General features: G+C 40.7%; 2 protein-coding genes across 2 annotated transcripts; one reads left to right on the forward strand and one right to left on the reverse strand.

Annotated features, from left to right (window-relative positions):
• Positions 1-518: 518 nt before the first annotated feature.
• Positions 519-3107, reverse strand: LOC128455947 (cytochrome c oxidase copper chaperone). Its single transcript, XM_053439924.1, has 4 exons — positions 3002-3107; positions 2021-2156; positions 1834-1945; positions 519-708 (listed from the first exon to the last, which is right to left on the reverse strand). The coding sequence occupies exons 2-3, from the start codon at positions 2137-2139 to the stop codon at positions 1861-1863; spliced, it is 204 nt and encodes a 67-aa protein (XP_053295899.1). The 5' UTR covers positions 2140-2156; positions 3002-3107; the 3' UTR covers positions 519-708; positions 1834-1860.
• Positions 2699-14975, forward strand: hcn5 (hyperpolarization activated cyclic nucleotide-gated potassium channel 5). Its single transcript, XM_053439915.1, has 11 exons — positions 2699-3160; positions 4685-7125; positions 8170-8356; positions 8977-9081; positions 9374-9511; positions 10085-10246; positions 10412-10505; positions 10631-10758; positions 11396-11542; positions 11869-12106; positions 13696-14975. The coding sequence occupies exons 2-11, from the start codon at positions 6938-6940 to the stop codon at positions 13866-13868; spliced, it is 1560 nt and encodes a 519-aa protein (XP_053295890.1). The 5' UTR covers positions 2699-3160; positions 4685-6937; the 3' UTR covers positions 13869-14975.
• The last annotated feature ends 5680 nt before the right edge of the window (positions 14976-20655 follow it).

The raw sequence follows: 20655 nt of genomic DNA on the forward strand, positions 1-20655 counted from the left end.
GTTATCGTTGCTGTAAATTAATAGTTTGTTTATATAATATACAACTCGAGTTCAGGCACAAATTTAGCTACTCAATTCTATGCAGAAAACGTTAACACCACCACAACAGTCTGGTGTAGTAGACTCAAGTCTCGATTTAAATAAACTGATACATGTAAATACACTTGTTACTAATTGCAAGCGGTGGATCACTTGCTAATGGAAGCTGTGACAATGTTAGTCAGTGTAAACAAAGTCTTAAAATACAGACATCAATTGAATGTCAAGCCAAGTGTCCGCTGCCCGGCACACTTCAGTAACACCGACACACTGTAGAGAAAGAATGCAGATAGGGCAAGTATTGACTTTGCAGGGGTAGGAGTTATTTTTAAGCCTAAGTGCATACCAGGGACAGCAACTGTGGCAAGTAACCGATCACAGACAGAAAGGACCTTCACTGCCGTCAGGAGCTTTAGATGAATACACTCCAACAACCCTCAAATGCACTTAGTCCATTCCAAATTAGATTTGACAAAATGTATTGCATAGAACTTTTATTCAATCACAGACAGCAGTTTAGGTTTCACACATTTCTCAAATGAGCACATTTAAAAAAAACATTCCCACACAGTCTAAATCCATCATTTCTACAGGTCCCCTCTCGTCGAGGTATAAATAAGCAGGGGAAAAGGAAAAGCCAGGGTTGTCCTCCACTCACACCGCAACACACTGCAGGGAAATCAAGACACAAAAGGACACAATGAGTATTTCACCTTCAACATTTTGGGTCAAACAAGTCAAGAGCATTAAGTCAGGATTTTATGATCAGCAATCAGATGCAGACATTTTAAAATGTACCAAGATCAAATGCTGAGGTTTGGATTTAAGAGTTTATTTTACAAGAGCAGGTGAGAAAGAAGGTTCAACTGCTGAAACGACAATTCAGCTGTGTGGCTATGGGCATGTTTCAAGTGCACTATGGCAACAAAAGACGAGACGTGAGGCCCACAACACACCACATCTCCTTGCCCCCAGATACATGATGTCCTAGTAGGACACTGCAGCAGGTGTTCAACAATGGATGAAATCACCAATGGCCAAGAGACACAACTGACCCAGCAAGGAGACTGAAGCTAGGGACAGTCTGCTGAATACAAATAACCAGTTGAATAGCAAATACACATCTGGACATCAAAGAAAGAGATTTATCCCCAATTGGGTCCAGAACACATTTCAAGTCGTTTAAAAAAAAAAAGGGATTCGATAGAACAAAACGACTAAAGGCACATTACCCAACTTACAAATAAAATGTAACATTGGTAAATGTGCGTTTAATTGTAGTTCTGACAAACAAGCCTAAATTATCAAATCAAGTGCAATTTGAGAACATATTAATCAAATGCACACATCATAGCTTGAATAAGTGTCTTTGTTGAATAAAATGTTAAGTGTCCAAAAATCGGCCAGTTTGTCTACTGCTGCCACATGATTGGCTGACTGCACGAACAAGCAGGTGTACAGGTGCTGCTAATAAAAGGGGTCAACGAGTTTTAAACAAAGATGTAAATACGTTAAATACTTTATGTACTTCAAATTTTGCAGAACTTAGATTCACCTATGAATTAAGAACTGCATGTGGTCAGTTTAAAGCTGAAATTAGGTAGTTATATACTTTGATAGTAGCAGTCATGCAAGGGCATTGTTGTTTTAGTCCAGTTTGAATTTGATGGTGGATGAATCAGAAGCAGCTGAGGGATACCAACGACCCAGCCTGAGGAAATTAGTTTCAAACAAGCTAGTGCTAACAAAACTGACCTTGTGAGTTAAAGGTTGTAATTGTTAAATGATACTCACCACACACAAATAGAGTTGTTAAGGTGGTTAAATCTTGAATCCAAGTGCCCTCATGCAGTCCTTATGTGCCTCAATCAGCTCTGTGCAGCTTTCCTCTCCCTTTTCAATGATGCTGTGCAGGAAAAAGGCATGAATAAATATTCTCCAATGACAAAATGTTTCAGTTCCTCAGGAGACCGATACTCACCAAGCATCCCTGGGTTTCTTTGTCTCTGGACAAGCGCAGCATGCTTTCAGTGGCTTCTTCTGCTCAGTGCCCTCGGTCACATGAGCGGACTCCAGGCTGGCTGCAGACACAGTGGACATCTTCAGGCTGAGGGAGACTAACAGAAAGACAGACAATTAAATATCCAGAAGAAAACATTAGGTGTGCCTTTTTCATCTCAGAATCACTCGTGGATAAGTTTCCAGAGAACAAGCTCAAGGTCGTTCATGCAGATTTTTACATCAACTCAAGTCACAGAAGATAACTGATAAATAAAGCATAGGTGAAAATGACAATAGATGCCATGTAGTTGTCCTTATGGACCTCATCAAACAAACAGTACGCAACATGTTAGTTCTCAAATCATAGCACACGGGACATTGTATGCAGTGAGGAGTCAGACGGTGGCTAGGAGTAGTGCAAATCAGAATTGTGCACAAATACTTCATGGGAAGTAGAGTAAAACCACAGGATGTAGTAAAAAGCAGTTGTACTATGACAGAAGCATTTACAGTAATAAAAAGGTCAAATTACTACAAATATAAATTATAATAAAAAATAAAAAAAATTCTCATTTCTGTTGGTTCTGGCTTCTACAAAGTAAATATTTGATATTTTCCTTTCCTAGACATGACAGTGAACTTTAGTCACTTGTGTTTGAGTGGTAGAGGCAGTGTGATGTTAGAGGTACAGTCTGTGCCTTTGCTTTAGATTCACAGTGACAGTGGCGGAGGATGATGATGTAACATGAACTCAGATCAACAGAGGATTTTTACATTGAACTGGTGGAGCTAGCATCTTTAGCTTCCGGTTCTCTAAGTTAGCCTATAGCTGCTACACCACAGCCTCAGAAACGTGCTCACTAACATTTACTGAGTCCCAGCAGATCAACGAGCTGATGACGTCACAAACAACGTGGATTACAAACCGGTGGAGAACCTGCGGCGCAGTTCTGTCACTTACTTGGATGGAGGACGCGGAACAGCGAATACTTCACCTTCAAAATGAACGAGGAAGTCAAAAGCACGTGTCCGCCTTTTATACAATCCAACGTGCTGCCAGCGGCAGCGGAGCCTTCTGGGAAATGTAGTACTTTGTCCTCAACGGCCAATAGAAAGAAAGGTGAGACAACCATATTAATATTACAGTATAATTTCATGTGCAATTAGATTGTTGTGATATCTATTAAGACTTAACGTTTGTAAATACAACAAAAAGCTGTTTTGCTGTCGAGGGAAAACATCAATTTCAGAAAATAATCATAAATGAGTGTTTACTTACTGATTAATATTAGTTTTCAGGCCCCTACTGACCTCTGTTATACACGATAGTTTCATTATTTCCTCAGAAGACAAACAATACTCTGGTAACAGCTTTATAAATGTAAATATTCCCAGGTTTCTGTAAATAGTAAACTCAATTTAATTCTCTCTTTTTTGTCATAAAAAACAAATCGATTAAAAAAATTGATAATATACTATAATTCTTTATCAGTCCCACCTTAGGGAAATGTGCCATGTTACAGCATCAAATAAAAAATCAGGATGAAAATAAAAAATTACAAGCACAAGGTTAAACAGATTTAAAAGATAATATTATGAACAACCAGAAATGCATATTTAAATATAAGACACAAATCTAATATTGCACACAGAACACGGGGGTTCAGTTGTTTCTAAAAATCTGTCTTTCCTTCTTGTTATTTATTTTATTCTATATTTTTCTCATGTTTGCTGCCTTAAAATATACCAGTGTGTAAATCGACCTTGTCCCGAGGCTTTATATGTTACTAACTTGACATAAAACAAATTAAGCAATTTGAATTGAGAGAAATATAAACTAGGGACAAAGTCGAGAGATCAACACTGAAAAGATTAAATATAAAAGATCGTATATAGACCATAAAATTATATGTAAATATCAGCTCCAGTGAATCTGAATCATGTATTCAGTGCCACACACACACACACACACAGCCTCAACTTTACCGTGACCTATATAAATGTCAACTCTTTCAATTCATAATTAAAGCAATATTTATTACAAATTTTTTCAGCACCTTACTGGTAATTTCTTGTACAATATCAAAATGTGTCACTGTACAATCTGAAACAATAATAATAAAATAAATGAAAAATCCTGTAAACATTATATGAGTTGAGAATGAACATCAGCTAATACACTAAGCTATTGTTTTTCTACATGAGCAGGTTCTGTTGCAGATATTATATGTTGAGCTGTAAGAATATATTACTGATGGGCTCACCTCTGTGGTTTGGGAGTTTTTTAATATGAAAAATGTACCTGTTCTCTCCGACAGTGGTAAAGGTGTGTGTGTTTTCACATGTGTGCTGGGTCCACAGTACGTCAGCGCAGCACAGCAGTGCGTAAGCAGCATCACTGAGTCCCTTACTCTGGTTCGAGGGCCAGCTGTGTGCTAGATAAATGAGCAACTAAGCACATTGTAGATTTACTCAGTATGGTGTGATATATATATATATCCACCTCCATGTGTAACACACTCTGCAGTTTTTCCCCAGGAGTAGAATCTATGTAGTGTGGCACTGGAGCTGAACATACATGTCAAATACCTTTTCACATTGAGATTCATCTTAATTCTGTCATTGTTTGTTTTTTTTCATGTAGAAATATGCATGAGATGAGGTGTAAGCCGAGGTCCCGACCACGTGCCACCTCCTCTTCACGGCTGATAAAAGCTTCCAGCAGTCTCTAGACACGCAGATGGGTTTTTATTTGACTGGTGTTTACTATGCGTACATATAATAATTATCCCCCATGTTCTGTTTATTCCAATAAGCCTTGTCCCTTTATGGAAATGCAAAAATGTCATTGCCATCAAACAAAACAGTGCTCCGGAAAAGCTGAGCATATATTTAGGTCACATTACGTCAATGGATTACAAACACCAGCGTTTTTTTAATCCAAGCAAAATACAACAACTCAAGCATTCCTGTTATCTTACTGGACAGCAATTGTCAGACTAAACCCTGTTATTGTTATTTGACTGAGTGACAAATATCAACCCTCTAATAAGGGGAGCTGAAGGGTAACACAGGCTCCGAGCTCATTTCTGTCCTGTTTCTGCAAAATAACTGAGAAACATTTTATTTCTCTGAGCAGCGTTATGTTCTGCAGCATTTTAAACACTGAGATAATCATGTTGTCTTCAACCTCTTGTGCTTCATATGTGTAATGATAGAAGCCAAGATCCAAAGTCAACTTTAATGTTAATTCTGTACAGGACAGAGGAGGGATTTAAATGATGTTTCCCTCTGATCCCTCGGTTAAACATATTAGCATGCAATATATTAAGTACTCAAAACATAATACACAGTACAACATAGTATGAAGTCATAAGGCACACAGTGGAAAGGATCAGAATAGTACAAACTGGATTAGAGAATGCAAAAAAACGTAGGAAGTAATGTAATGTACATCCACAGAATGTAGTAAATAGCAGTTAAAAAGGTAGTAAATCACAATTAAGCAAGTGTGACATTATATCACCCAAAAATATAATGCTTAGGAAGGATGGTTTCTTGTTGTGCCTTTTCACCGAATAATTGCAGTGTCCTGAACGCCCCACTCAACTTAATTTCAATCTCTATAAAGACATTTTGCATGGGAGTATGTGGAGTCTGTATACAAGGGACAAGACTACGTCAGAAGCCCCCAAAATATTGGCTAATATTCACCTGCATTAAGACTGATTTGGTAGAAATGTTGGTTTAACCCACTCATCCCACTTTCTCTCAAACAGATCCACTTTCCAGAACAAGATTATTATGTTAATTGAAAACTGTAATTTGGATTTGAAGCTCACCTAATAGAAAAAAGTACAATAGATATGATATTCCCATACACGGTCACAAGGGGTTGTTGCCTGTTTCAGAGCGAACGTCAGTCGAGCTAACCCTTTCAAATAACACTTCACGTATCTGTCCAACTCTTTACCAATACAAATCCCTCTTGGTCAGTTGATAAAAGTTTGCTGTTTCCTGTACCTCTCTTCTGATGTCCTATGATACTCTGAGCATCTAGGAGTCATCTCCTAAATTCTCCCTCTCACTATCAGACATCTCACCTCATGCACTAAGCTGCCAGCATTTCCCCTCACCCACTGGCCTGAGCCCTCAGTTAATTCCACCATGATGCTACATCCTGTAACATCATTTTGTGGTTCAAACTTTGCCTGCCTCAAAATCCCGCCAACCCTCCCTGGAGAAGTGAAAAGATCAAACACAGACATGTTTTTGCTTCTGCTGTGCAAACAAAGAGCACGGTGGCTGGCTCCGAGCTGCGAGCATCACCAGCATCACCAGCATCAGGTAACACAGTGGAGTGTTTAATTACATCCCCGGGAGAGACGGCTCAGAACGAACTGGTCCTCCGCACATGCTGGCAGATGCCGAGCTCACATGGCTATAATTGTGATCCCCTCAACACACACACAGGCACACACACACACACACACGCTCACACGTCATTGTCTTCAGTATTGATGTGTGCTGGACCTTACCCTCTTGACATGGCTTGATTTATGTGGGGATGAGACACAGACACTGAATAGTTGATGAGCTGGGAGAAAAAGAAAAGAAGTGTAGGGGTTGGGAGGGGGCAGAAATAGAGAGAGGCTGACGGAGAGGGAGGGAGGGAGCGAGGGAAGCAGCTCAAAGGAGGGTGTCCGCTCGTCTCGCTCCACACAGCTTCTATAAGCCCTGAGGTTCAGAGCGTTGGTGGAAAATTACCTCGTGAACAAGAGGGGAGGTCAGAGCTGGTAGAGTCAGACTCCACTCGTCGTGGGAGGAAGACGCAGCTGCCGCATAAGGGAGGATGGAGTGTGCGATGGGCTGATCAGAGGTGGACCAAGGTCGGGCCATGGAGAAACTAAAAGGTCCCACAGAGGGATGCGGTATCCACAGGACCTGTGGATGGAGAGCCCTGCTCCTCCCGCAGCTGAACAGACAGTCGCTGTACTTGTACGGCAGCGAGGTGGCCGTGGAGAAGGAATGCCTGCGACAGCTGGAGAGCGGGGTCTTTGTCATTCACCCTTTCAGCCTCATGAGGTATTTGATATATCTGAGTCAGGCTAGTCCTGTTCCCTAACCCCAACCCCAAACCTTACCCCAACCCTAACCCTAACCCCAACCCCAACCCCAACCCCAACCCAATAGTCCAAACATACATTTTTAGAAGTTGTGTTGTTGAAGTGAGGTCCTGCAGGTATTTTTCTGTTATCCTATGATACCTTATCTTCTATCCGTATTGGAAGTGTCATAATGAGTCATTTAATTGATTAATTATTGATTGATAGAAAATTTATTAGGAACCATCTTAGTAATAAATCAAAAAATTCCAAACATTTTCTGGTTCCAACTCGTTGGTTTTACAGATTTGTAAAAGTGAAGTGGAAAAACAACAACCTTGATGGTTTAGGATGTTAGGATTTTTTTTCCTGTGATATATCATATTCCAAATATATATAAAGTGATTTGCTCAATAATGTATAAATTAGTAGCAGTTTTATCAGCAATATAAAATGATCACCTACACACCTACTTTATTCATATTTATAATTTTACTTATCAGTCAAAAATTATTCATTATTCACTTCTGAAAAGATGTCAGAAAACCGATTGCACGTGTGAAAATAAAATAAATTTCAGTGTCATTTGTGTAAAATTCAAAGAGAAATCAAACATGACAAATAAAAGAGATAATAAAGTGAGAGTTTAAATGATTCAGTTTATTTTTAGGTGCATTTAAAGATAATAGCTGAGGATTGGAAGAGGAATAAGCAGATGGATCAAATTACTGTGTTTTCACTGATGACTGGCTTTGCATTATCCATATTGTTATTATCAGTTTGTAAGGCGATCAGATGGAGTGAAAACAGAGAGGGGAACAATCAGGATCAGAGAGCAGGGAGTTATTTAAGCCTGGTATTGAACCACGGCTGAGGAGATGTGCAGTTACAGTATCAGAGAAAATCATCCTGCCGCAGCTAATGAGTCCCTCTGGCAAATGAACAGCAACGCTACCAAACCACATAGTAAACAAGATCTGAGGTTCACTCAACAGTCACGTGGGATTTTTTTTCTGTCCTGCAGGAGTTACTACATCATGTGCATGATGGCCATCACGTTTCTGAACCTGATCGGGATTCCCATGGAGATAGCTTTTCTGGACGGGACCAGCGGGCTGGCATGGGAAGGATTTAACGTGTTTTCAGACACGCTGTTCCTGATAGACGTGGCTCTGAATTTCCGCATGGGCATCATAGCAGAGGACAGCGAGGTGAGAGTGGCGGGTGCTCTATTTTCAGACACAATCTGGGAGACTATAATCCCCGTGCAGACAACCACGTACAATCCATCTCTGTCCCATCTGTAATCTACTCAATACACGAAAGGCTAGATTAACCAACTTGCCCCCTCATCTCCTGGACACCAGCGATATTGGCACCTGCTGTTTGATTTTATAACAGGGATTATTGCAATGGGTGAATGAGAAGTATAACATTTCCAATTAAGTATTATACAGACAACTACATCCTGTTTGTTTTCATGTGAATATGTTTCGGCATTTCTATCTTGGCAATCACAAATTGACCCATCTGTGGTGTTTACTCTGGATCTCACGAGCATCTGGTTTCTCCAGATTTATTCTCAGTCGGTTTATGCCTTGTTTGAAATATTCATGCATGAGCTTCCCCAACAGCTCAATGATGCTGTCAAATCAATTCTTATTCTCTTCTTTGAGCAGCGCGCTAATCTCATTTGACATCACTGTCTCCTTTAATGTTGGACAATCGCCCAAAAATATTGGTTCAGTTCAAGTGTTAAATTATACATCTGATCAGGCTGCACGGCGTCTTCATCCATCTGCTCGATCTGCTGCTCTGTTCTCTATCACAGGAAGCTATTCTGGATATCAAGCGGATCCGGCTCAGTTACCTGAGGACATGGTTCATACCGGACGTCATAGCTGCCTTCCCGATCGGCTACATTCTGCTGTTTGCGGTAATGAAGAGATCAAACTGTTCAAGCAGCAAAAAAGCCCACAGTGTGCTTCAGCGTGTGTCAGTGCACAAAACAAACATGCTCTCAATTTTACATGAATTGGTTGGTGGTTTATAATTAAAATCTCGCGCAGCACTTAGAGCTTTACAGACGGTAAATAATTGAGAAAAAGTAAATACAATCATGTGTTGAGAACTTGAGAGTATTCTAGTATGATGAATATAAAAGATGACAATAATATCAATAAAATAAAATAATGAAATGAAATGAAAATTTGATTTCACTTTCCCAGGACTTGCATTACAACAGTGATGACAACCCGTCCAAGACCAACAAGATGATGAGGATCCTGATGTTTGTTCGGATCCTCAGCTTGATCCGACTCGCTCGAGTGTCCCGACTCGTCAGGTTCTTCAACGAAGTGGAGAAAGTAAGTTCAAACGCCGTGCACTCTTCAGAGCCCCCCCCCTGAAACTCAATCCACCTTTCTCCCCGCCCGCTGAAATCTTACCAGGCCTGGATCAGATGACAAATCGGACTTTGACCTCTGACAATGTCATCTGTGAAACAAAAGCCGGCACCTTGCTCAACAGTTTTCTCACCTTTTTCTTACCACATGTGCCCAAAGGTAACTGCTTAAACAACAGATGCTTAAACAAAAGTAAAGAGAGAGATGATCCCAGATTCACTTCCTGTTCATTCTCATCTCTTCTTGCTGTTAGGTGACACTGGTTCCAGCAACTGTACCACCATGAATACCATGAAACCAGAATAATCTTTTCTCATTTTTACATCACGTTAAAGTCGTAGAAAGAGAAATCCAGTCTGCACAGTAGGTTTAACGTTTGTATTCATGACGTGTCTTTACTTTGGTTTCAAGGTCTTTATTTATAGTGGGTGCTCAATCACAGTGTATAATGCTGTAAAATGGCACACACTGTATCTGAGCCACCAGGAGGGTGTGTGCATAGTGCCATAAAGTCACGTGTCAATCCCTCTTTAGGTGTCAAATGCAAACCTGGAGGTGGTCCGCCTGTTCTTCCGAATCCTGTCTTTATTCATGATGATTTTCCTGCTGTGTCACTGGAACGGCTGCATCCAGTACTTTGTTCCCATGCTGGAGGAGTTCCCCTCTGATTGCTGGGTCCGCAAAGAAAACCTGATGGTAAAACTCAACACTGAATCAATATCACATGAGTGCACTTGTATTTAGAGTTACCAGACCGATAAGGACCAGCACAGTAAAAACCTCTAAGAGAGCTATTAAACTTTGCGGTACGGGCCCCAGTTCTACGGAAACTACAACTAATGATGTAAATATATCTTCCAGAATGCCACAGTGATCGTGAAATACTCATGGGGAGTTTTTCGAGCTCTCTCACAGATGATTGCTCTCTCCTACGGCTCCATGGACGCTCCAACAAGTGAGAGATATTGATTTCTTTATCCAACACTAAAACCATTAGAAGTAAATGTGTATCACTTTCACTCTCAGATATAAATACACCAAACATACCACTAAATGAGCTGGTGGGTGTTTTGGCTCCAGATTATGTTGAAATGTGGATCGTCATGGTCAGCATGGTGTCCGGCTGTCTGATGTACACCGTCCTCGTGGCCAACGCCACCGCCATGATCGCCAACACCGACCCTGCAGCCAAGGAGTACAAGATCAAGGTCCTCATGGGTGACAATTACCATCCTTCATCAGCAAATACACACCATGTTTAACAAGTTATTACACCAGCTTGTAGTATTGAGTAGAAATTGTTTCCAATTCAAAGCCAAAATTATTTTAGACTAATAAAAAACTTCCCAGAACTCAAATTACAAACTTCTTGACAGAAGGCAACAAATTCAAAACAAAATCATATGAAAATAGATACAACTTTTTAGTTAGTAAGATGAAATCAGGATTAGCTGGAAATAATTATAATAATATTAGTTTCTTCACTTACTTAGATATAACAGGCAGAGGAAAATAAAAAACAAGGACATTTTAGATATTATATTGTATATATTTATTATGTTATATGTTAGAGACCATATGAGTAAATGATGGCGTAAAAAATGTATATTCACCAAATATTACATACACATCACAGTCTTTTATTGGATTTAAAGTGGAGGATTAAAATAAAGAATGTCAAGCCTTTCTTAATTATTAAATGGATTAGTTATTTTCATGTGATATTTCTTCTCTTTTTATTAATGCAGTTATATTATAATCTTTGTAAGGATAAGAATGACCCAATGGAAGACTATGACTATGCAAATTTTGAGTATCTGAGACACTCCATGTGACTCTCTGCAGATGAGTCGTTTGGAGCACTACATGTCCTTTATGAAGCTCCCGCCTGAACTGCAACTCCGCATCAGCAACTACTACCAGGCTCGCTATGGGGGGAAATGGTTTGACCAGAAGGACGTGATGGCCACAGTGTCTTCTGCACTCAAAGAGGTAAATGCTCATCTCTGGACTTCTGTGTGTTTACAATGTTTACCACGCTCATATGAAGTGAGTCGGTTCTCTCATGGTGAGTGGGTCTCAGAAGTTTGGAGACCTCACCCACATCCAAACATCTGAAGAGGTAATCTAGTAAACAACAAATTTCAAAGTAAAAAATTAACAAAATATTGCCAATGTGGTGGAGAAAGTTGCTTCCTAGTCATTCATATAATAATAATAATAATAATAATAATTATTATTATTATTATTATTATTATTATTATTCATTTATTCATTTATTTATTGTGAATTGATTATAATTTCTAATGATTTTTCAGCAAATCCTGACAGTGATGTGCAGCCGGCTGCTGAGAAAAGCTCCAATGTTTCAGAACAGTGATGAAAACTTCATCAGTGCCCTCCTCCCCAAACTGGAGTACGAGGTCTTCCAGGAGGGAGACGTCATCGTCCGAGAGAATGTCCCAGGCGACAGGATGTTCTTCATCGACCACGGCCAGGTCCTCATGGAGAGCGAGTCCTACGACAGGGAACTATCTGATGGAGACTTTTTTGGAGGTGGGTGGGATTTTCTCCGTTTTTTTTTAAATATCTACAAAGTGTTTACTTTGATTTGGAAATTGATTTCCAGACAGTGATAGACAGAAAAAAGTAACGGAACCTTAGTCAAATTATATTAATGGTTAATTTAACATGTATTAACTTCTGAATGTGTTTTTAGACTTAAGGAAACTGAAATCTGACCAAGTATGTGACACAATAATAACAATAATTACATGATGCTGTGTAAGAATTTTATAATTAACAAAAAGTACTATAAGCTCATTTGTGTTCACATTTTGAGTTTTTAATTAAGCAATATCACAATCTTACAGTGTACTTAAATACATACTAAACATAATCTGTTTAAATTTGATATTTGCTGAGTCATCACTGTGATACTTCTTCCTTTGGACACGAGTGTGTTCAGGGTATCAGTTTGAAGTATTTATTTCTCATAGCCATCGAGGATCAGTTCACTCAAATTACAGGAAACCAAGAATATGCAGTTGGAGTTTGAGATCTCTCTCATTGGGTTTTATGCCTCCACCTCAATGCAGTGGACAATGAACATTAATGAAATTCCATATGGTGCTACCTGTTTGGAAATTTAAGAAAAATAGTTTTTTCCTGTGTCATTTTGACCTTGTGGTTAAAACACATGCCGTTCATTTATTACGATGTCCGTGTCTTCACTACTTTCCTGTCACCTATAGAGACAATTTTAATAAAAGAATCAGCAGTAACATGCCTTCCTTGAAGCAATGATTTTATAAAACACAGTATTGATAAATTTAATAACCCAGTTAATCAAATTGTTTGGGTCCAACTAAGTTTGTATATTGCTGGGTCTTTAGCATTATATAATGCTGTCTCACTTGAAGACAAAACTGAAAAATACTTTTTAAAAAAGGGCATTTTCTGTCTTATAAAAGCAGTTCATAGTTGCACTCTGGATAATCCATAGATTTCATCGTGAGCACTTCTCACTGGAGCTACTTTCTGCCAGAGATCGTCCACATGAAAACAGCTGACAGCTGGTTGTGAGGATTATCTACAGTAACATGGATCATGTTTCTAGGAAAATATGTTGCTCTTGTCCTTTTAAGTCAGTGAGCTCTGCTGGAAATGTGTTCCATTGCATTGGGAAAAAAATCTGAGGCAGGCATATGTTAATATCTTAAAGACATATACTTTGATTTACTGATGAATTAAATATATTTGGATCATATTTTAGGTAGATATAGTCAGATTTTTCAACATTTATCTCACATTCTGAACACTTCTATTAGTCTGTTTAAGTTCGCATAGGCGAGCAAGACAGATTCTTTTTTTACCCATTGGAAATGAAAGTGAATAAATCCACATTTTCCAATTTGTGGGGCTGATTTAATTCTTAGGCTGAAGTAGGAACAAATCTTTTTGGCAGCGAACCTCAGCAGCGTTTAGAGCCAAGCAGGCTTCCCGAAACCACTCGGCTAAGTCTGGTTATTTAATTTAGGATTAATTGTCAGAGCTCATCCCGTCATTAGGGTTTACTCGTTCATTAACCATGCTCTTGTGGTTCCCTCTGTGTGTGTATGTGTGTGTGTGTCTACGCTCTACAGAGACATGCATGCTGACCAAAGGCCAACATCTGGCCACAATGAAGGCGCTGACCGACTGCCAGTGCTTCACTCTGTCCTTTGACGACTTTCGGGAGGCGCTGCAGGGCTTCCCAGATGTCAAGCAGGACTTGGAAAAAATGGTTGAGCTCAACTCTGATGCAGGAGTCGTGTAAGAACAAAAAAAATGATTCCATATTTGGACATGACTTGGACATTTACTTACGGAGGAGATGGACAGTCCTCGAGCCTCGACTCGTACTGGGAATGAGTCAGACCTCAACAGTTAAGACGGGTCAAACATATAATCTCTCCTTTCTTGTTGCTATCTAACATCAACGTTTGGAAAGTCAATATATATCCTAGTGACAAAACAAGAAAGATTCAGACTTTTTGTCTTTATATGACTTGGGGTTGGCTTTTGATGTTTTGACCATGATCCCTATCAATAACATTGGACTCACCAAGTTAACCTCTAAGATCTGGGATCACATAGATTTGAACAAGAGACACAAGCTGTCAGATGATCATAGGTTGTATATGAATCCATTAACTTCTTACCCAGTTGTTCAAAGATCGATCACTGCTCAACAAAACACAGGTTTAACTTAAATCTGTAGTTTTGCTTTCAAGTAGTCATTTAGATCATTTGGTCTCTTGTGTGTCTTCCCGCTGGACTTATCACCCTGTTAATGGACGACTGTACAGTATTAGATTAGACCCAAGTTGCAAACTGGAAATTTGCTATAAAGGAAGGTTATATCTAAACAGATTCTTGTGAATATGAAGAATCTGTAGGCGAGGGACAAGATTTTGGGCCCGGAAGCCTTCTGGTGTCTTTTTCTGGTTTGAGCAATCACATTTGAGCGGGTAAACCGTCAGAGTGGAGAGCAACAGAGGCCGAACACATTGACTGAAATGCTTTTTAATTTTTATTTATTCATATACAGATAGATGTTGATATAGAGTTGAACCAGAATGTCATCTGGACCTAAAACACTTACAAAACGTATCGCTGTTAGTGTTTTGTGTGGAGAAACATTCGACTTCTGTGATTTTAAAAACTAGTCGGACTCTTGGATATCCAGGAGCCCAATAATGTTGGCCATTGCCCCTAGAAGCTAATTAACGACAGCCAATGGATCAGTGATTGAAAGAGGGTAAAAACTCATGTATGTCATCGTTTCTTTTCTCTAAAATGACATTTATTTGTAGCAACATTACTCAAGATGAATTAATGTCAGTGTGAAAGCAACAAAAATAAAGCATATACTTTAATATGATTATGAAACATCTGTGTGAGAACAACAGGTCGTTTCCTCCCCGTTCCCCTTTCATCCAAATACGCACACGGTACCCGAAGCCAGCCGGTGTTTGTACTCGTAGAGGTAGTAGGAGGCTTGAGGGAAGTTGCACTTCATCTCCATCCTGCCCGGAACCACGTGGACCGCCACCCCGGAGCCCAGCCCCTCCTTCAGCTTCTTCAGCATGCGTGTGGCCAGGTAGCGCCGCGCCCTTCCTGGGTCCTCCTCGATAGAGGCGTACACTTCAGGGGGTGGGTTTGGGATCTTCCACTCCAGGTCCACGATGAGTTGATGGATACGACTCTTGTCCAGTGACGTCGGCGTGTCACGGTAGCACGCTACCACATGGGGGATTGGAGCGTCAGATGCCACTGACAGCAAATTGTTGGGCGGCTGCTCCACTGGTGCGTCTTCCTTTTCTTCTTCTGTCTCCTCGATCTGCTCGTCCTCCAGAGGTCCCGTGGCGGGGTGGAGCATCACCGCCCAGCGCAGCCAATCGTAGTTCTTCTCCAGGGTCTTCAGGATGCCAGTTGCTGCCTCCTCAGGTGGTGCGCGGTTCTGCACGGCTTCGGTTAACTGTAGCCTAATATCCCCTTCCGCCTGCTCCAGGAAGTATCCCAGGCAGCGGCCGCCCATGTTCTTCATCTTCCTGTAGAGGGCGCCCATGCGGTCAGACCAGATCTTCATCAGCAGAGCCTGATCTCTGCCTGTCAGAGAAGCCTGCGTGAAGAGACACAGCAGACCAGTGCCCAGGACAAAGTTTATCTGTTGAAATAAAGAGAAAAGTGGTTGTAAATTGTTTTTAAAATTTGCATTTCCTTACAGGGAGAACCAGATGGGTTATTTTAATGCAGGAATACTACTGAAAGGTGTTGAACATCCGGAAATTCTTCAAGAGGTCGTTTTGAACCAAAAGTCACTTTCAAAACACGCTGTTAACAACATACTGGCAACAGTACACACATAAACATTATGTTGCACTTTTTGTTATACTGTGGTTTGCTCCGGTCCATTGGTTGGTTGATGATTGGTTGGTTGGTTGATTGGTTGGTTAGTTGATAGTTGTTTTATGGCGGTTTGGTTGGTTAGTTGATAGTTGGTTGATGGTTGGTTGGTTGGTTGGTTGGTTGGTTGGTGGTTAGTTGGTTGCTAGTTGGTTGGTTGCTAGTTGGTTGGTTGGTTGATAATTGGCTGATGGTTGGTTGGTTGGTTGATGATGGGTTGGTGGTTGGCTGGTTGGTTGGTTGGTTGGTTGGTTGGTTGGTTGGTTGGTTGGTTGATAGTTGGTTGGTTGGTTGGTTGGTTGATAGTTGGTTGGTTGGTTGATGATGGGTTGATGGTTGGCTGGTTGGTATGTTGGTTGGTTGGTTGGTTGCTAGTTGGTTGGTTGCTAGTTGGTTGCTAGTTGGTTGGTTGGTTGATAGTTGGTTGGTTGGTTGATAGTTGGTTGGTTGATAGTTGGTTGGTTGATGGTTGGCTGGTTGGTTGCTAGTTGGTTGGTTGATAGTTGGTTGGTTGATAGTTGGTTGGTTGGTTGGTTGGTTGATAGTTGGTTGGTTGGTTGATAGTTGGTTGGTTGGTTGGCTGGTTGGTTGATGGTTGGCTGATAGTTGGTTGATAGTTGGTTGGTTGGGAGATATATTAAGGGAACTGATATCCTTGAGTGTGTGTAATTTGCAGTAGCTGTTTTTGATTTAAAGGGACTGTTTGGCCTTGCTGAAGGGATGCTCTCTTCTATTTCCAACAGTAACGTCGTCAGAACATGTTGTGGTAGAGACACTGCTGGCCTGATTCCCCAATGCCAAACACATCAAGCTGTTTATCAAATTACTGTTTATGAAAAGTTTTGAATTAAGGTTTAATAATTACTTGGAGCAGGGACATGACTGTGCCTGACACAACACCGGAACCTCATTTTAACACATTTTAATTCGTGAAAATTAGCTGTTCTCTTCTGCTGCGGTCACATTTGCTAATTTTGGCTGAAAACAGGTGCATTTCACATTACAATCATATTTTGTACAGCTGTAGTACATTGTATATGACACTGTATTGTCTTTAGTAATACACCAAGCCATCTGGGATTTTTTGGCAACTACACTGACCTTAATAGTGTTTCCAAATCTCATTTTTACCGCAGAACAGAGGCTGGTGAGACTCATCACTCTCCTTTAGATAAAGCTCACCGTTGTCCCAAACTCATTTCAAAGAAAGACCACCACCAAAGGTTATCCAAGGTTAACCTAAGAGCACAGAGCCTGGTGGCGTCTGTAGATTTTGGGTGGAGTTAGAGCAATCAAGCTTTACGGATATGAAAATGAATGAGACTGTGGATATTAGTTTAGTGTTATATTATTAATCCTATTGAAATTGTACTTTCGAATTTCACCTCCCCAAAAAAGAAAAGATTGCAAGAGTTCTTGTGCCAGCAGGAGCGAAAATACCACATGACACATAAACTTATCCACTACAACATGTTTATATATGATATGATCCAAGGTTAAAGAAACAAAGTTGTGGTTGCTTTGCTTAACAAGGTCAGGTTCTGCAGTGTGACTTTGATCGCTGCAATCAGTTGTAGACGTCACTACAGCTCGGCCTCAGAGCCCTGTCGTTTCCTCAGCTCATTACACAGAATACAGTTCGTGCCATCGTATCGTTTCTTGGATCGTTTCACTGAGGTTCACTTTGACTGCAGCGTGAGGGCACATTTTGCAGTTACTTGCCGCCTCAGTGGAAGCACTTTGATTGTATCTTCCCCCATGCATTTATGCAAACCAGGTCATAGTGCACCCAAGTCCTTGAAAGAGCACTGCACAAACAAATCACTGCTCCAGCGCCGAGTTCAAGTAGAAATTGCGGCAGCATTAAGGCTAATCCAGCGAGGCTGGCTGCCTCACACACTAAAATCCTCTGAAGTGGAATCTAAACTGATTTGAGTTTCTAAGCTGAAAACACCCTGTCCTTACAACAGCTCCTTTAAATGAACAAACACTTGGTAAATAGTCCTTACGCTGCCCTCAAAGTGATCATTGCATCATGGGTAATGAGGGTTAAATGCTGGTCCAACGTACGTCATGCCCATGATTATCAACTCCGACAAAGAGGTTATGTTTTCACCCCTGTCCCTTTGTTTGTCAGCAAGATTACACAAAAACTACTGGACAGATTTCCACAAAACGTGGTGAAAGGATGCGGTATGATGTATTTGGTGTGGATCCGAACCAAGGGGCAGATTCAGAAATTTTGTTATCACTTTCTTTAACATTGTGAGATTTTGTGAGTTTTTTTTAACATTTTCCATGATGTCTCAGAGAATAATTTAGGGCTCCTGATAACTAAAATCAGACATGTTTAGGGGGCGATATTCCTGAATGCGGGCAGCATGGTGATGCACTGGTTAGCAGCAAGAAGGTTGCCAGTTGGTTTCTTGGTTCTTTCTGTGTTGAGTTTGCTGAATTGACAGTAGGTTAGAAAGGATAATAGAAGGATAGATTTCTTAAAATTGCAACATAGGCTGTTTTTCAACTGTTTTAAACTTCCTTAATTTCTCAGAAAATAATTCATGAAACTTGATGAAAAGCATGTATGTGCAATCTTGTACAGATCCAAAATCAATCTGGATCCGGTGAATTTAAATGTGATGTCATAAGGGGACTGTCCACGCTCTGCTGTGCGCCCTTCTAATATGTATAAGGTAATTGCATAATTGCTTTTAGATAACAAACAAGCCAGTGACTGCTGAGGTGCATTTACAGTCAAAGTGGATGCTCATTATGTAGCAGGCTGGTTCTGTGTGTGTCTTGCTCGGGGTCACAGCTGAACAACAGATGGACTAATTGACAAACAGTGACTTTTTTTTTTAAGTGAGTGAACCATCCAGATCTTTGTGGGGGTTTTATGTAAGCTCAATGTGAGTGCAGACAGAGAAATGCTTCTGGTGTTGCTCTCAAACCTTTTTAGTTACACCCCAGTTATGCAATGTTGGTTCACAGACTACGTTGAATTCCTGTTTATGAGTGAAAAGCCAACACAGTTCTCTGCCGTGTCTCCTTTTTGGTGGAAGAAAAATAATTAGTTTTTACAACAGCAAAAGGCAAGTTGCCAACTCAGCACACAACAAGACACTAGAAGGTCACAGCTCTGCAGTATTAAATATTCAGTTTATTTTCATACCAACAAGATAGATGCAGCCTGTTTCATTCCCCACAAGACCTCAAGGTTTTTCTCTCACATCTATCTCTTTGGTCTAGGACTGAATATTTAATCCTGTTCCTCGATCCTTTTACTGAGCAGATTTGCATTATATTCCTAAAATTACATCTGAAGTAGCTTCTTGATTCTTGGGTCCGGTGTTTTTAACACGGGACAAACAGATGAGAGCTTCACCGCATCTCAGATCAAAGGCTTGTCTCTATCTTTTTTGACATTTTTATTCCTACTCTCATTTGTGTACTTGAGAACGTTGGATGGCTGTGTCACCGCGGGCCTCCTCCTGCTGTGGTTAAGCAGGGGTACATGCTTCTGTATAATGACTTGTAAGGTAGGTCAGAATTAAACTTTAACGATGCCTGTAGGGAGATAAGGTAAACACACACACACACACACACACGCATACACACACACTCCCCCCCCCCCCCCCCCGAACCTTCACCGACCTTGACGCAGAACTCCTTCAGCTCACAGCGTTTTGGCTTGCGGGTCAGTATGAGCTGCTCCAGCAGGGTGGGCTGGTCGGTCAGCGCTGACACTCCCATCAGGCGGTTGTAAAGAGCTGTCAGCTGCCTCTCCAGGCGGTGGTCATGTACGTACTGCAGGAACACCTCTATCTCCTTCTTGGTGAAATCGGACTGGGCCCTCACCTGGAACAAGAGGAGATAAGAGGGTTTTCTCTTGAGATATGGGGGTTGAGGAGGCAGGGGTCGGATCAGAAACTTTTCAATAAAAAAATACATTATATAGATATAAGATATAAAATGATTAAATAGCTGGTAACAGACATGCATGGACCCCACACCTCTCATCAGAGCCATCTCTTTGTGTTCATTATTGTGTTTGTAGTCATATTACGTATCTTTGTGGTTGTGTTGTTTATCTTGTTAAGTAATTTTGCATCATGTCTCTTTGTGGTCATTTTGTGTTTCTTTGCAGATATTTGATTCCCTTATTCAACAAATTACATCAACAGTCATTTCATGTCCAGTGGGCTTGTGCAAGAATCCATTTACTATCCAAACAAGTCACCAATCCACTTGCTGTATTTACACCGCTCCCCTGATACCCCCCTCAAGCCTTTGGTGGAGGTAAAAGGTATAGAGCAAGGTCATTGGCATTCGTTAAGATTTCAGTTCAATTGGTTGCAGTTACAGAACTGTAGGTGGTAAATCTGCAGGTTCTTCTTTTTGCGACACAAAAAGAAGGTTGCTGGTTTGTATTCACAGCTTGGCTGTGACCTTTCTCTCTCTGTGTGTGTGTGTGTGTGTGTGTGTGTGTGTGTGTGTGTGTGTGTGTGTGTGTGTGTGTGTGTGTGTGTGTGTGTGTGTGTGTGTGTGTGTGTGTGTGTGTGTGTGTGCGTATGTGCATGCATGCATCTGTGTTTTTCAGGTTCTCCGGCTTTTTCTCCAGAGATCAATTTGAGACTCTAGATCGATGTTGTGAA

The sequence above is a fragment of the Pleuronectes platessa genome, chromosome 14 (genome assembly GCF_947347685.1).
Source record: "Pleuronectes platessa chromosome 14, fPlePla1.1, whole genome shotgun sequence".
NCBI lineage: Eukaryota > Metazoa > Chordata > Actinopteri > Pleuronectiformes > Pleuronectidae > Pleuronectes > Pleuronectes platessa.